At 49.1% G+C, this 17,650-nt stretch overlaps 1 protein-coding gene across 1 annotated transcript in view; it reads left to right on the forward strand.

The window, feature by feature from the left end:
* The window catches only part of SIAH3 (siah E3 ubiquitin protein ligase family member 3), a 73,192-nt gene extending 59,250 nt beyond the window's left edge, over nucleotides 1-13,942 (forward strand). The window contains exon 2 of the mRNA XM_059995939.1: nucleotides 13,094-13,942. Coding sequence (XP_059851922.1) covers nucleotides 13,094-13,768 — 675 coding nt within the window. The 3' untranslated portion in view covers nucleotides 13,769-13,942. The remainder of the gene's footprint in view (nucleotides 1-13,093) is intronic.
* The last annotated feature ends 3,708 nt before the right edge of the window (nucleotides 13,943-17,650 follow it).

Consider the following 17,650-nt stretch of genomic DNA (forward strand, 5'->3'; position numbering starts at 1 on the left):
CTGGTGCTCTGCTCTAGATCTGTGCAGCTCTGGTTTCAGTACATGGATACTAAGTTGACAATCATCCTGGCAAAGTCTGCTACCTCCACGTCTGGGGGCAGACACGGCGTTTCCTGACAGTGAGGCCGTCCTCGGGGAGGAAACCAGAATTCTGAGCAGAGGTCCTAAGCAGACAGAGAGGGACCCCCGGCTTCTTTCACAGCCTTGTCGGCTAGAAGATTTAGAGGAATACAGGTGTGTAGGTGTGAGTTTGTCAGCGCTGGGAGATTTGGAGACAGACTGGGAACCAGGATGAGACAGGCTTGAAAGTCCTAGAGGCCAGGCCTCATATTGACACAATAAGCTAGGCCTGATCGCAAGCACGGGTCCAGGGTCAAAGTCTGGTCAGAGTGAGGTCAGGTTTGTTTGTGCTGCATTTTACTTTGACCGCAAATAAGCAGGTCAAAGATACACCCAGGGTCAGGGACACACGAGTGAACACTGCTCTCCAGTGCCGCCCTAGTGCCCTACAGACACCAGAAGTTCATGGTCTCAGCAGCCACAGGCTATGAGAAATTTGCCAGGTCAGAGTTGGACAAAACTCTGATGGGGAGACCTGGGGGCAGGGGGTGGAGGAAGCGGGGAGTGGGGAGAGTCCCTGTCATATCAACATCCCAGTGACACGTGCACTTTACCCAGGTTCTCTAAGATGGAAAAGTTTAAGACCCAAAGGAATTTATCCATTCTTTCAAAACCAAAAAAACCTACTGAGCTCTTTGAGGTATCAGATAATGTTCTAGAGATACAACGGTGAACACAACCAAATTCCTAGTCCCAAGAAATATACATTGCAGTAGGGAAGACAGACGGTACACAAATAAATATATGACCTACACTATATATACTATAATATAATGTTATAAGTATAGAACTGATAAATACTAGGAAGTGAAATAAAGCAGAGTAAGGGGATTGAGAGGGTTTCTTTAACAGATAAGTGAAGGACAGCCTCAGAGTAGAGGAGCAGAGACGTGAATGAAGTGCGAGAGTGAGCCATGTGGGTAGCTGGTGGTGTTCCAAGTAAACGGAATAGACAGTGCAAAGGCCCTGTGGCAAGTGTGTAGACAGAGTGTTCAAAGAACAGCAAGAGGCCAATGTGCTTAGAGCAGAGTAGCAAAGGGATGCAGGGGGGAAAAGATGAGGCAGAGAGTTAGCTGGGCGTCAGAGGATGTTGGTTCTTTTTCTTTTTTTTTTAATTGAAGTATAGTTGACTTACAATGTTGTGCTTGTTTCAGGTGTATAGCAAAGTGATTCGGTTATACATATAAGAATATATATATATATTCGTTTTCAGATTCTTCTCCATTATAGGTTATTACAAGTATTGACTATAGTCCCCTGTGCTATAGGTCCTTACTGTTTATCTATTTTATATATAGTAGTGTGTATCTGTTAATCCCAAACTCTTAATTTATCACTCCTCTTCTCTTTCCCCTTTGGTAACAATAAGTTTGTTTTCTATGTCTGTGAATCTATTTCTGTTTTGAAAATAAGTCCATTTATATCACTCTTTTGGATTCCACATATATGTGATATGATATTGTTCTCTGACTTACTTCACTTAGTATGATAATCTCTAGGTCCATCTATGTTGCTGCAAATGGTATTATTTCATTCTTTTTTTATGACTGATATTCCATTGTGTATATATACCCAAGCTTCTTTATCCATTCACCTGTTGATAGCCATTTAGGCTGCTTCCTTGTCTCGGCTACTGTAGACAATGATGCTATGAACACTGGGGTACATATATCTTCTTGAATTAGAGTTTTCGTCTTTTCTGGATATATGCCCAGGAGTGGGATTGCTGGATCATATGGTAGCTCTATTTTCAGTTTTTTAAGAAACCTCTGTACTGTTCTCCATAGTGGCTACATCAATTTATATTCCCACTAACAGTGTAGGAGGCTGCCCTTTTCTCCACACCCTCTCCAGCATTTATTATTTGTAGACTTTTTGATGATGGCCATTCTGACCGGTGTAAGGTGATACTTCATTGTAGTTTTTTGTTGTTTTGTTGTTGTTTTTTGCGGTACGCGGGCCTCTCACCGTTGTGGCCTCTCCCGTTGTGGAGCACAGCCTCCGGACGCACAGGCTCAGCAGCCATGGCTCACGGGCCCAGCCGCTCCGCGGCATGTGGGATCCTCCCGGACCGGGGCACGAACCTGTGTCCCCGGCATCGGCAGGCAGACTCCCAACCACTGCGCCACCAGGGAAGCCCTTCATTGTAGTTTTGATTTGCATTTCTGCAATAATTAGTGATGTTGAGCATCTTTTCATGTGCCTATTGGCCATCTGTATGTCTTTTAGAGTATGTTGGTTCTTGATGGCATGGATAGGGAGTTTGTGTTTCACTCTGATACTGATGGAAAACTATTAAAAGATTTTGTGAGAAAAGTTACAGTCTGTATGAGGCCAAGAACGGATGCAGGAAGACTTGTGTATTCATTTCTTAGGGTTGCCATACAAAACTACAAACTTGGTGGTTCAAAATAACAGAAATTTATTTTCACACACTTTTAGAGGCCAAAATGGTAAAAATCAAGTTGTCAGCAGGGCCCTGCTCCCTCTGAAGGCTCGAGGAGAGAATCCTTCCTTGCTCTGGTTCTGGTGGCTCCGGGCATTCTTTGGCCGTAGCAGCATTACTCCACCCTCCACCTCTATCTTCACATGGTCTTCTCGTCTGTGTCTGTGTCTTCTCCTCTTCTGTCTCTTCTAAGAACACTTGTCATTGGATTTGGGGCCTACCTGGATAATCCAGGGCGATCTCATCTTGAAATCCTTAATTTATCTAGATCTACAGAGACCGTTTTCTCAAATAAAGTCACATTCTCAATTCCAGGGGTTACCATGTGGACACCTTTTGGAGGCCACCTTTCAACCCACTACCTCTAGTCAGGAGGCTATCACAGTAGCCCAGAAAGGCGGTAAGGGTGACTTGCCTTAGAGTGGTGGCAGGCAGATGGTGAGAAGTGGTTGGATTGTATTAGGGTGACAGCTCAATGGAGAGGATTCACTCGTTCATCATCTCCACAAATATTTCTCGGGTTCCTACCATGTTCCAAGCACTGCCGGCACTGAGGATACAGCACGGAAGAAACAGATGCAACACTCAACCACCTGAGCTCACATCACGGTCCAGCAGCAAAACACGTGAGTGTGCTGTGTCATAAAGGAACATGCAGCAGACAGAGCAGCCCTAGTCAGTACAGAACATGGAAGGAGGAATACAACTTAGCCAGGCCAAAGGGTACCCCGGGGGTGGGAGATGGGGAGGGTTGACAGCCCTGGTGGAGAGAGCTGAATTTGTGGAGTTCCTGGTCACAAAGTCTTTAAGGAACCAGACAAACAAGGGTGGCATGTGGCCTTGGGGCAGCCTGGCCATCAGAATGTCTCAGACCACCCAGGACATACCGCTGTCCACTCGTAGCCTGCCAACACATCTGCTTCTGAAGTTTGCGTTTGCATGTGTAACCATTTTAGCAACGCACCCCCTCCCTAACTTTATGGCCCCGGATCCTACCATAGCGGCACCAGGTACACGAGCAAAATTGTTGCCCACAACCCGAGGTCATCCAGATCAGGTGAGACTGCTCCCAGCATGCTACGTACACCACCCTTGAGTCACCCCCAGGGTCCTCAAGTAATCCTACCCAGATCCCTGCAGCTAATGGGTCTTCAGCTAACCAAATCCTAACCTTTAAATTGCTCACACAGACCCTGGGTTTCACTTGCCAGCTGCAGACATAAAAGTCTGACTACTCAAGAAGTTGCTTTTCAGGAAAGGTCTTTCATCGGCGAGATTCACAAAACTCATTAGCATCTCAAAACCTCGCAGATAAAAGGCAGAGTCAAAGAATAAATGGAAATGAGCAGGATTCCTCTGCTGTGTGGTTTGACTACAGGCCCGCCCCTAATGTTTGCGGGGCTCTAGGCAAAAGTGAAGGCGGAAGCCCACACACTGCATGTCTAAACACTTAAAAGATCAAGGTAAGAGACACTTAAAATATGGCGTACCCTCCTACTTTAATAATTAACCCTTCATAACGATCTGGATGGCCACAGCCCCCGTCCGCAACCCGTCTCACTTTCTTCCTAATGAGGCTTCATGCTGCACTGAAATGAGTCCCAGGCAAAGGCAAGTGGACACCCTAGCCCACACATCCAAGCCCCAAATAGTCCCCCATGGGCCACACCTCATGTCTAACGGTCCGCCTTCGGGATAATGGATCCCAGAAATAGCACAGGCTCCCAGAGGCTGACTCAGAGCCACTGGGTAGGGAATTCCAGATCCCAGTTATCTGGAGTATGGTCTGGAAGGGCCAGTTCAGGGCACTGGGTGGGCACAACCCATTAGTCCCCCCACCTTATGGGGAAGGGGAAAACTGGGGGAGGGCCCATAATCTTTGGTTGGATTGAAGTTACTTCCTGCTGATTGTTAACAGAAACTGGAAGTATGGGGGCATCCAACCTTTAGTTAGGTCACTGGTCCTGCCGGAGTGCCAGAGGGGAAAGCGGGTCTAGACCAATCGAAGAGGGTTAGATTAAGACAATCCAAGACAGTCTGCTGGATCCAGGGCTGTCCTTCCCAAACAAACTGTAAGAAACAATCTGCTATTGATAAAGGGGATGCCTAGGGCTCCGAATAATCTCTATACAAAGTAAAAGCAAAGAAAGTCCCTCGCTGGCATGAGAAGTTCCTCCTTCGAGGCTGTTATTTGACTCTCCATGATGGCAGCTGGGTACATTTCAGTGTCCTGCCCCTGGTCAGGTCCCACTGTCCCATCACTGTCGGGTTCTGGGTGAGGAGCCACCAGGAGACCTACCTGAGAAGCCAACAGCTATGGCCTCCCGTGCACGTGCGCACACATACACGTACACACACCACGCCACACGTATGTCTACAGGAAGGAAGGGTAGAGAACAGAGCCTCTGACTGAAGACGAGCAGCCTTTCCATGGATATAGTGCAGGACACGGTTCCATTTATGAATCGTTCATTCATTCATTCAAGCAACAAATACTCAGGGAGAGTCTAGTAGATGCCAGACACTGCACGGTGCTGGCATTGCCCATCACGGGGCTAAGCACTGAGCAAACTAAACCCTGTCCCTGCGCTCTGACTTCCAACCTAGCTAAGAAGAGAAAGCCACGCACTAGTGATTTTCAAAACGAGTTGAAATTAAAAAATGAATTGTACGGACAGATCTTGACCACTGCTTGACTTCTCAGGTCAGGGAGGGAGGCAGCATCCCCATCTCACAGGGGCTGATGGTCTCAAAGTGACAATACCAGTTGGGACCATGATGGAGGCATGCTGGGCAGTCATGGGCCAGGATCTAGGAACTAAAGAAAGGCCTGGGGTGCTTGAGGACTGAGTCATATTTTTTGTTTTCACAATGTCGTCCACACATTTCTTCCCAGCCTCTCACAGAGCCAGGGTCTGAATTTATAAGACGACCAGCTGAGTCACGAGCCTTTTGAGACCATAGGACCGGTGCCGGTGTAGACATCTGTATGAACCCCTTTCATTGTTTTTCACCCATGGACCTTGGGTTCTAAAAATTTGATCCACCCACATTTTTATCTTCCTCTTTTCACAGTAATAACTCATTTTCCTCTTTTTTATTTCTGGCATATAACGCTCAGGACTCAAGGCTTCTGTGTGTTTGCTAACAAGTGTCTCCTTGCTCAATTTACATAATTTTAATTGCCAGTGAGGAAAGTTTGTATGCAGTGATCTACCAGGAGCAAGATTCTGATACTCTTAGAGATGGTACCAGACCACGGTAAGTCCTTGACTCAGTGGCCAGAGGCAGGAATAGTCAGGGAACAAGCTCCCGGGCTCGTCCCTAAAGTGTGGAATTCCTCTGAAGTGTTTTAAACAATCTTCGTAGCTTGAAAACCAGGAATTTCATCAAGGAGAGTCCATTTCTAGCATCTACTATGCTGAGTAACAAACTCCTAATTTCACCAATGGAAACCTCTGTGGAAATGGTAATTAGCAGCATCTGGTGTGGATCAGAAATACGGGAACTAATTGAAGTAACTGTAGTCGTTATCTCTGGAGTCTGGTCTTTCGGATAAAATGTTAGGTGATCACCTTGAAGTGAGAATTCCTGATTAGGGAATTGACAGCCCCTGGAGTGTAGGTTAAAAATGTACACATTCCTATCACATTCTCTCTATGAAAGCCTTTTAAAGAAAATTACAGACATTATCATGCTGCCCACACGAAGCTCTCATTCATTCTGTGTTCTAAGTATAACCGTCTGGGGGGAAAGGAGCATGAGACACATTTTCTAAGGAAGACAGTCTATCCCAGGCAATATGAGCCCCTTTGTTGTTTTCTATCTTCGTGTAACTTATTTCTCAACTGTTTGCTGGAAGCTTTCCAGAGTCCTCCTGGGTTTCATATGCACGTGCACAGTCATGCTAGGTTTTGCGGAAGAGGGGTGGAGAGGTGGGTGTCCCAGGAAAATGGAATGTGGAACACTAAACCTTCAGCCTTGACCGTCCTTCTGAGAAACGGAGGGGATTTTTAAAGACTACAGAGTGGGACCTGGAGCAGGTACAGATACTCACCCTTCTCTGCAGACCCGATTCCCAACTAGGTTCCAGCCTCCCTTCTTTTTTTTTTTTTAGCATCTTTATTGGAGTATAATTGCTTTACAATGGTGTGTTAGTTTCTGCTGTATGGTTAAAGTGGTTCAGCTATATGTATACATATATCCCCATATCTCCTCCCTCTTGCGTCTCCCTCCCACCCTCCCTATCCCACCACTCTAGGTGGTCACAAAGCACGGAGCTGATCTCCCTGTGCTATGCGGCTGCTTCCCACTAGCTATCAATTTTACATTTGGTAGGGTATATATGTCAGTGCCACTCTCTCACTTCGTCCCAGCTTACCCTTCCCCCTCCCTGTGGCCTCAAGTCCATTCTCTCGTAGGTCTGTGTCTTTATTCCTGTCCTGCCCCTAGGTTCTTCAAAAACCTTTTTTTTTTTAGATTCCATATATATGTGTTGGCATATGGTATTTGTTTTTCTCTTTCTGACTTACTTCACTCTGTATGACAGTCTCTAGGTCTATCCACCTCACTACAAATAACTCAATTTCATTTCTTTTTATGGCTGAGTAATATTGCATTGTATATATGTGCCACATCTTCTTTAGCCATTCATCTGTTGATGGACACTTAGGTTGCTTCCATGTCCTGGCTATTGTAAATAGAGCTGCAATGAACATTGTGGTACATGACTCTTTTTGAATTATGGTTTTCTCAGGGTATATGCCCAGTAGTGGGATTGCTGGGTCGTATCAGCCTCCCTTCTTTGCAGACCTGATTCCCAACTAAGTTCCATCCTTGACTTTATCCCAATGTTCTGATACCTGCCCTGAAATGTTACTCCTCCCCGCTCTTCTCTCCTGTGTGTGAGATACATCGATAGCATCGCTGCCTTTCCCCTTCCCCCCTGTACTGAAAGCTTCACTTCATTAATTCTCACAAATAAGGGCATGAGCAAACTCAAAGCACATGCCTGTCGTTATTTTTTTAGAGCATTTATTCTTTTTGATGTGGACCATGTTTAAAGTCTTCATTGAATTTGTTACAGTACTGCTTCTATTTTATGTTTTGGTTTTTTGGCTGCAAGGCATGTGGGATCTTAGCTCCCCGACCAGGGGTCGAACCCACACCCCCTGCATTGGAAGGAGAAGTCTTAACCACTGGACCACCAGGGAAGTCCCGCACATGCCTGTCATTTGAAATTGGGTGCAAAACATCTGCCTTCAGCTGAAATGCATTAATTAGCATGGCTCGGTTCCTGGAATCAAGTGGAAGGAGAGAGCAGTTCTCCAAATGAGCTCACTGACCAGAGGGAACAGATGCTGGAGAAAGGGTCACGTGGTTTTCCAGGGGCAGGTTTCCTCTTTGGGTGCCAGGATATGTAGGGATAGCCATTACCAACCATGGGAGTGTGGCTGATGAAATTAAGGAAGGCATTTTTAAATTCAATTACACCCTCAGTGGAAATGCTCTCACTAATGCTTGGGGAGAGAATTATACCCAGTCCATAAAGCCTAACATTTCTAAACCCAATTTTGCGAATTATTCTAAAGGTTGATTCAAGGTCTCTCTTCCAAATGGGAAGTTAAATATGGCCAATGGAAGGAAGACATCCGCAGACTGACTGAGGGGTTTATCAGCCTGTAAGAGTTTTAATTAATGTAATCACTAATGTTGCATTAACAGTTTAGTGAAGGAAAGTAATTACTCACACATCCGCTGTATCAGATGGGAAGATTAGAATTCATTTTCCAAAACGATTAGCATTTTGCCAATTAAAAGAATCCCTTCTCCCTGCCAGCAGCCCTGTGACCTCGCTCAGCCGAAGATCATTTAAATGAAACATATTTTGCATCAGAAGATAGAGCAGGAGAAATGGAGAATTAAGGCTGTGTTTATTCCTAGCGCCTTCTCAGGGCACAGCAAGCGCAGGGGTCTCCGTGGTTGACAATGTCTCGCTTTATTTGCATAGTCAGTCACTTTGGATTATACCACTGGCTGCTCTGTTACCCTGCAGCAATTAAACAACGGAAAGGCCAGTGGAAGACGAGGCCAAAAGGAAGCAAGGGGAGAGTCTGGGTGGAATGGCCAAGCCTAGGGTCCAGTGGTTGGACAAGTGCCAGGACTCACTGTTGCCCCATCCTGAGTGACAGCTGGAACCGGCTCTGTTGGTGTGCTTGGGCCATCATGCTGCCCACAGGGGCTCCCTAAAGTGTGAAGCTGTGTCCCTTGAGCCCTCCTACGGATGGCCCCTGAGTGTTGGGTGTCATCTCTGTGCCAAGACTTTGGCAATACGGTCCGACAGCTCTCCAGCCTCCCTCCTCACCATCTCTGGCAGATCCTCTAGTGACAGCCACTTGGAACTTTTCATTTCTTAAAAATCCCATAGTTGGGGCTTCCCTGGTAGCACAGTGGTTGAGAGTCCGCCTGCCAATGCAGGGGACACGGGTTCGTGCCCCGGTCCGGGAAGATCCCACATGCCGCGGAGCGGCTGGGCCCGTGAGCCATGGCCGCTGAGCCTGCGCATCCGGAGCCTGTGCTCCGCAACGGGAGAGGCCGCAACGGTGAGAGGCCCGTGTACTGCAAAAAAAAAAAAAAGAAAAGAATCCCATGGTCTTTCAGATCCAGCTCCTTGGAACCTGTTATTCACCCCATCAGCAAACCTTTTGCCTACTTTGTTAGAGCATCACCCTTCCTGCTTCGCCCAGGGTAAATGGCACTGGGCATTGACTAGAATAGCTACGGCCCCCACTTTGCACACTCAGAGCCCCTCCGGTCCTGCACTTTTGCATTGTGTTATATTATACGAATCACGGTGAGCTACTGAGACAGGAACTGGGATCGTACTCTGCTCAGTATTCTCAGCCTGTGCTGAGGCGGTGCACGTGTCAGCTGCTGTATCCATTCTTGTCGAACGGCTTAATGATCGTGGGCATATATTAGCCCTCCCTGCCTCCCCCCTGTCAGCCTCATCGAAGGTCAGCCTAGGAGGCCCAGACTGGTCGGATCAGCTAACATCACAAAGGAGGGAACTGAGACATTTGCATACAGGTGGGCATTCCCTGTTCACATGTGCTCCTCACTGGTGAAGCGCTGTTTCCAACGGGGGCTGACCCTCACTGAGTGCACCGCCTGGGCTTCCTTCTGCTATGTCTCTGACTGCGTTTAGCCAATGGGAGGCATGGCGGGAGACTGGAGTCGGGGAAGAACGGGAGGTTGAGGTGTTTCTTCCTCATGCCCTCCTTACTTTGGTTTCACATCTCTGATACTAGCTGCACAGAACAGGATGGAGAAGACGGAAGATGCATCTGCAGAAGGGCAGAGAATAGCCCAGAGGCCATTTCTGAGATGGGAATTTCAGGATATTCCATCATCATGCATTGGCATGGGACAGGAGGCCCCAGTCAAGTGCTATGTTGGGGTCTCCAGACCCTTCCGGTGGCCTGTGTTCAGCCCAGAGTGCTGCCCAGGTGCGAGGGTCAGCTGACCAGTACCAAGGCAGGCAGCCATGGACCGAGGGGGAAGGCCACCGAAACGCTTCATCCCAAACTGTGTCCAAATGGAAATACCTTACTGATGTAATACTTGATGTGGTTATTAAAGCTGTTTGACAGGCACCGTTTCATTTGATCCCCTGACAACCCTATGAAATAAATATTTTGCTGATGGGGCAACTGCCTTAATCAAGGCTGCTGGACAAGTAAACGGTGGAACAGACCAAAGTTGGCCAACATCCAGCTGGTGATCTTCCCAGGCTATGATCCATACCACCTTTAACTGATCTGGGCTCCATTCCCATCTGCACCCCTTATAAGCTGTGTGACCCTGGGCAAGTGACTCAACCTCTCTGTGTCCGTTCCTTCATCTAGAAGACACACATAACATGTTTCTCTCGTGACTGCTGTGACCTAAATGAGGGTGGGGGGCTTCTCAGAGGCTGGGAGAGGGGACAGCATTTGAGGCTTTCCATGAGAAGCCAACACCAGGTCCTCTTGAGCGAAACAGAAGAGGCTGATCTTCTGCTGGGCCTGTTGGGAGGACCTGGGAGGAGTCCTTGCATCTGGCTGGTGGAGTGTATGAGCCTGGGCTACTTGTACAATCCCAAGGGATCCTAGGAATTGGCCCCCCTCCTTCACCGGTTGACTAAATGATAATCAGCCACCAGCAGGCAGGTAGGAACTAAGCCAGATTTAACTTTTTTTAAAAGTAAGAAAATTGATCTTTTCTGTGAGAAATTAAATAACGACACAAAAAATATCTACTTTCCACAGTGCCTAACACTTAGTAGACGCTACCTACTAGTTAATTCCCTTCCCCGTATTTAACACTAAAGGCTGAGTCAGTCTCATCACTAGCAGGATTCTGCAACACAGCCTTTCCATCAAGGGGAAGACACTGTCCCCCTTGGGACAGGTGGCTTGGCGGGTGTGCAGGATGGGTGATGACAGGCTGCCCAGTAGCTGCCGCGCAGGAGCTACTGGAAGGGCCCTGTAGCTCACCCTCCAGGTCAGCTGGGCTCCCAGCGGAGGAGAGAGCGGGGGCGAACAACTCCAGAACAGAGCTAGTCGGGCCCCCAGTGCGTGTGTATGTGTCCCTGGGTGCTCTAAAGAAAGGGAAGCTCGCCAGGCCTCCACTCTCAGCCACTCTCTGAGCCCGAGGAGATGGCCCTAACAGCGATGAGTGTGAAAGACAGACCATCACCCATCACCCTGGTCCTCTACATGCTGGCAAGGAACTGAAGCGAGGCAAGTGCCCAAAAGCACCCGAAGTCCAGAGGGGCTTGGAGAGCGAACCCGAGGGCAGCCCAGAGAAGGCTGCCACTGCAGACCGGCCACCTCCCCTGCACAGCCCAGATCCCACAGACTAATTAAAGAAAAAAACCCTCAAAGAATGGGGGAGGGAGCTGGAGGTGGGATTATCGAGGGGAGGGCAGTTGCTGTGTTCAGAGTCATGAGGCGTGAAAATGAATCCCATCTTTCACTTCCCAGCTTTGTAACCTTGGGCACGTGACTACTGAAGCCTGTTTCTTCAACTGAAAAACAGGAATCACAGTCCTTGCGCCAGGGAGGAGCCTTTTCCAAACCGTAACTAATTAGATACGCACTAATGTCTGTACCACCTACACCGAGAAACGCAGTGTTGATTTTGCTCACAGCTGTATCTCTAGGGTCCGGTAGTGGCAGGTGCTCAGTAAATGCTTACTGATCCCTGATCAGAAAGTGTTGTCACAGCTCCTGATGTTTTGAGGGCATTGGTGGGCACGTTGTCGTGAAGAACAAAAGGTCGAGAGAGTCTCAGGGTGGAAGCTGCCTAGTGGCGAGTCCCTGGCAAGTTGCTCTGGAACAGTGAGCCTAACGCAGGACAGAAGTGTGCCTGGTGGGCCAAAGTCCCAGGAGTCATAGCTCAGGCTCCCTCCCTGGGGACTGTGGTCCAGCTGCACACAAACAGCTCGGGGATCCATGGTTGCCTTACTACCCAGAAGGGCACCGCAGATAGCACAACCCCTGGCAGCACTGGAAGGACAAATAGGTATTTACCAAAATTTTGTTCTAAAAATAATAGTAATGATAAAATAGAGGGGAAAAAATCCATCGACTTCCAGTCCCTTCACAAAAATATCAACAGTATCAAAAAAGCACACAAAAAAGTGATTTCTTTGTTCTTTATGACTAATGACCATCAATGCAAGTTATTTGAAGGGTAAAACTGCCTGAGTATCTAATTGAAGAATCAGAAAGGCAGAAAGATTGCATTTTCTTGGATGAGTTTTCAGAATCTCAACCACCCAAGGCATCCACCGTGTCCCTCATTGTTTTAAAGTTTTGTTTTCTTTTTTCTTTTTTTTTTTTTTTTTTTTGCAGTATGCGGGGCCTCTCACTGTTGTGGCCTCTCCCGTTGCGGAGCACAGGCTCCGGACGCACAAGCTCAGCGGCTATGGGTCACAGGCCCAGCCGCTCCGCGGCATGTGGGATCTTCCCGGACCGGGGCACGAACCCGCGTCCCCTGCATCGGCAGGCGGACTCTCAACCACTGCGCCACCAGGAAAGCCCTGTTTTCTTTTTTAAATATACTAATACGTTTGGAAAATCTCTTCTTGCAGGAGGAATCTCTTGAAGAAGCTTCTATTTCCGATTGGGTAAATTTACATTCTATACTGAAATGAAATGACTTGGAGAAGACTTCAGCATCTAAATCTGGCAAAACATTCAAAACAATGAATTCTGTCTCATTAAAATATTTGTCAAAGCAGATAATAACAAGTGTTGGCAAGGACGTGGAGAAATTGGAACTCTCTTAGATGCCTGATGGGGATGTAGAACGGTGCTGCCATTTTGGAAAACAGTCTGGCAGGTCTCATTTTTTTAAGAAATAGAGCTTTCTCTACCGGTAAGGGAGAGTCTGCTTTCCACATTCTGAACACCGGGGGAGTCTCAGCCAGGCTGAGAGACTGATCTCACCGCCACTAACGTTCTTCTCTTTCGCCTACAGTATGTGTCCGGCCGATGCGCCGTCACCCAGAGCGCCCCGGAGCCCGGCAGCTTCCCCCCTCACCTCCTCCCCCCACTCCTCCGCCACCACGCCCGCCAGCCCCACCTCCGCCACCACGCCCGCCCTCACCACCACCCCCCGCACCAGGAGGCGGGGCTACACGCTGCCCAGGTGACGCCCTGCACCTGCCCCTTGTTCTCCTGCCAGTGGGAAGGCCACCTGGAGGTGGTGGTGCCCCACCTGCGGCAGATGCACAGGGTGGACATCCTCCAGGGAGCCGAGATCGTCTTCCTGGCCACGGACATGCACCTCCCGGCACCGGCCGACTGGATCATCGTGCACTCCTGCCTCGGCCACCACTTTCTGCTGGTGCTTAGAAAACGGGAGAGGCATGCAGGGCACCCCCAGTTCTTCGCCACCATGATGCTCATCGGGACCCCCGCCCAGGCCGACTGCTTCACCTACCGCCTGGAGCTCAACAGAAACCACCGGCGTCTCAAGTGGGAGGCCACCCCCAGGTCTGTGCTGGAGTGCGTGGACTCGGTGATCACTGACGGGGACTGCCTCGTCCTCAACACCTCGCTGGCCCAGCTCTTCTCCGACAACGGCAGCCTTGCCATCGGGATTGCCATCACTGCGGCGACGGAGGTCTGCTCCTCGGAAGCTGAGATGTGAAGCAGAGGCCCCGGACGGTCACGTGCAGTCCCCGCTTCCCCGAGGAACTCTGCCTGGGCCCTTGGATCTCAGAAGGCCAGGACTCCAGGCTCCTTTCTATCCTTCTCCCTCCTTCTTTCCTTCCTTCCTTTCTTTTTTTGTCTCAGGTACTTTGTGGTATTTGGTATTCGTCTGCCATGGGCATTATATTACGTAAACATCTTGTGATTCAAGATCTGGGTGTGAGGTTTGTCCTGATTTGTTGGTATAGTTTTATAGAACACTTTTAATCGGATTCAGTCAGAATGGTGATTTCTCGCCACCGTCTCCTTGCAATTCCCTTCTCCGCTGCTTCTAAATTGAGCAAAAGTCACCAAGGTCACAAAGCAGACTCTTGGGGTTGAAAGGAGACAGTGTCCAAATCATTTCTTCCTTCTCTTTTTAATCTATTTCAGAGTGAGCTAACTCTGAAATGCGTGCCGACAGCAGATTAGGGAACGGGACCTGGCCAGCTCGGAGGTATGTATTTCAGACCAACCAGACGCAAGTCTGCCACCTTCCCAGGAACCTCAGGGGCCACGCTGCCTGGACACAAGGAGGTGGCGTCTCCTCCGAAGGCCAGGGCGCCGGACTGCAGGCGTCACCACGCCATGTGTCCTCTGGCTTGATCCCGGGGCTGGGGGGAACGGGCAGAGGTTGAACCCTCTTTTGCCAGGCTGTTATGAGCTTGCTGTCAGCCCGGGCCATCTTTTCCTGCTCCGAAATCAAAGGCCTCAAGGGTTTGGTGCTTTCTTGAAAATCTCTTTGCCGTCTGTTGAGCAATTCATAGAAAAGGATGGGCAAGATGCAGGGGAAGAGAAGCAGTGGAAAAAGCGAAGGATAAAATGAATCTCCCACCTCTGGGAGGGCGTTCTCTCCTGAGAGAGCTTTATTATCAAGTTATAAAATCCACCAATCCTTTCCCTGGGGTGGAGCACGTTTGTATCAGGCAAAGAGCCCTCTGTGCCCTTGACAGTTCATAAGCAGAACCACGATTCGGCATCAAACACAAGGAACTTGAAGGGTGCGACCAGGTCCTCTGACCTGAAGGGCTGTCCCCATCACTCAGACAGCTGAGAGGGTCCTCTTTCCTTCCCTTACTTCTAAAACGCTCCGAGGGCCCCGTTCAGCACACACACGCTATCACTGGTCAGTATGCGTCCAGCGCCCCGTTGCAGTATGAATGAAGAGGCCACGAAAATCCATACTGCCTCCAGGTAGATGGCCTTCTCTCATTCGGCTGTCAGAACACTTTGCCAACCTCTTCTTGTGGAAGTCTCTCGTGTTTTTGAAGAAAGTAAGCATGTTCAGTGGAAGCTTCTGATGGAAGCTGAATACCTGTAAGCCTTCCCAGTAGGCCCTCTTCCCCCTCCTTTTGGTCATTTTTGTTCTCCCCTCGGCCAATCCCTGGTTGCAGCAGCTACACGGGGCCCCCAAACCCCACACGACGCTCACCAGTGGACCCTTCACCAAGCAGACGTTGCTCTCGGCCCCGTTCCCTCCCCTGGCCATCTCGGCTGGGTCCTGGCAGGCCTCCCAGTGAGGATTTAGTTTCGGGCAGCTTTTGCCCTGAATGGCCATCAGCAATCTTTTCTCTGCCAAAAATAATTGATCCAGAAACACAACACCCTTCCCCCCAACAACTGGGTAATCCTGCAGCCACCTGTGCTGCCAACCTGCGGCTCCAGCTCTGCAAGGGCAGGGTCGGTCGATAGAGGAGCTCGGAACGCAGCCCCCTCTAGTTATACAGTAACCACTGGGGCCTGGGATCTGAGGTTTTGTTCTCTAAGAGCCCTAAGGAGACCAATAAACATCGTGTCACTGATTGAGGCAAACGCCAGGGGCGCAGTCCCAAGGAAAGAGTTGTAAGCTCCTTTCTCTTAGTGCTGTCAGAACGTCCCACAGGGCACCAGCATCCCCCACCCAGAACCGCACCGCCGGCCTGGGAACAAGCTGAGGCTGGCTGGTCCATGTGAGGAGAGACTGGCTCCTTACTTTACCCCCAGGCCCTTCCCCAGAACCTAAGACCTCCTTGGCTATAAGTCTGATGCCTCCAGAGGCTGCATTCCTTCCATGGTTCCTGATTCTCCACCACTTGGAAAACATTTGTGTAGCGTCACAGGTGCCCCAGATAAACAAACAAACCAAACCTCGTTAAGAGTATAATTACCATCCACGGGGCCTTAGGGCTCGTGCCAACGCCACCTCTGCCTTCCTGTGGTGCCAAGTGAGGAGAGCCTGACCGAGAATAACTTCAGGCTATTAGTAGTGCACACAGGGCTGTATTATGAATAAGTGATCCCAGGTCGGAAGGGATATGTTTGGTTCCTAGAAACCTTTAGATTACAGGGTAGAGGTGTGTTATTTTCATCCATCTGTGGTGCTCCCAAGAAGCCCTTCCTCTCTATAGCCATGTGTGAAGAATTGAAGGAAAAGGAGCAACGTGGAAACAAGGCACAGGGATTAGAAAATGGCACCAGCAAAGTGTGCTGTGTTGAGCTTCACAGTCACAAAGGGTTCCCTCATTTGAGACTCAGGAGAATCCTCGTCAGCGTCCTCCGTATACGAAAAACACAGAAGTTCAGAGACACGAAACGACCTTCCCAAAGTCACACACCAAGTGTGCTGGGACCACAGCTTGAACCTGGCCCACCGACTGCAAACTTGGTGTTCTGGCCAGAGGAAGACGAACACAGAGTAGTCAGCACGTTCCCACCGCGTCAGTGGACTGGGGTCCCGAGGGTCCACTGGGTCTTGGTTCGGGAAGCAGGGAGAGTCTGAAGTAGCTTTGCTTTGAGAGGCATCTCAGCTCGAAGAACTGGTCAACCTGGAAGCAGGGGGAGGGGTGGGGGGCAGGGGAACCAAGGAGTGGGGTCTTCAGTGGCCTCAGGCCCCTTCCTGTATCACATCGCCCGCTGCAGGTTCCTCCTTTTTAGGTTCCCAGGAGTCCGCTCAACACAGAGTCCTGGGATCTGACTGCCTCATGCCCACCCAGATGCCGACTTGATACCCACCCTCTGAGGAGTACAGTCAGCCCTCTCTGTCTGCAGGGGGTTGGGTCCTCGATACGCCCCACACCCCCACCCCTGGATACCAAAATCCACGGATGCTCGAGTTCCTTATACAAAATGCCATAGTACAATCGAAACCCACAGATGCACAGGGCCAACTGCATTTGCATTTAAAAAGTAGGCCTAGGGATATATGTGAAAAGAATCTTAAAAAAGAGTGGATATATGTATATGTATACCAGATTCACTCTGCTGAACACCTACACAACATTGTAAATCAACTATACCCCAATACAAATTACAATTAAAAAAAAAAAGTAGGCCTCGGGAGACGGCAGCCCTTAACAGCAAGAAATGAGTTACCAGCATTTGAACTTGAGGCAGGAGGTGTGAAGAGAAGGTCATTCCTGCCCTTGAGGCTGAGCCTGCATAAATGGTCAGTGCAGAATGGAAGTCAGGCCAGGCAAAGAAGATTGCCTTTAATTATCCTTCTCTCCATGTACCTGCAGCTGGGATAGACCCCATCACTACCTGTGGCTATCGTGGACCTTTAAGAAACGGATCAGGTTAATAATAATAATAGTACTCATGGCTACCACTTATTGAGGGTTTACTATGTAACCTAGTGAGCTAAGTACTTTGAGCATATTATCTCATTTAATCCCCATAACAACCTTATGAAGCAGGTACTATTATTTCACCCATGAAGAAACTTAAGCTAAGAGGGATTAGACACTTTTAAGGTCACACAGTAGCAAATGGTACAGCTGGGTCTGGAATTTAGCGTGTCTTGCTCCAAAGTCCAGGCTTCAGACCAATACCAACTATGTCATTTCTAGAAATTCATGGACCC

Source organism: Delphinus delphis, chromosome 18 (genome assembly GCF_949987515.2).
Source record: "Delphinus delphis chromosome 18, mDelDel1.2, whole genome shotgun sequence".
Lineage (NCBI taxonomy): Eukaryota > Metazoa > Chordata > Mammalia > Artiodactyla > Delphinidae > Delphinus > Delphinus delphis.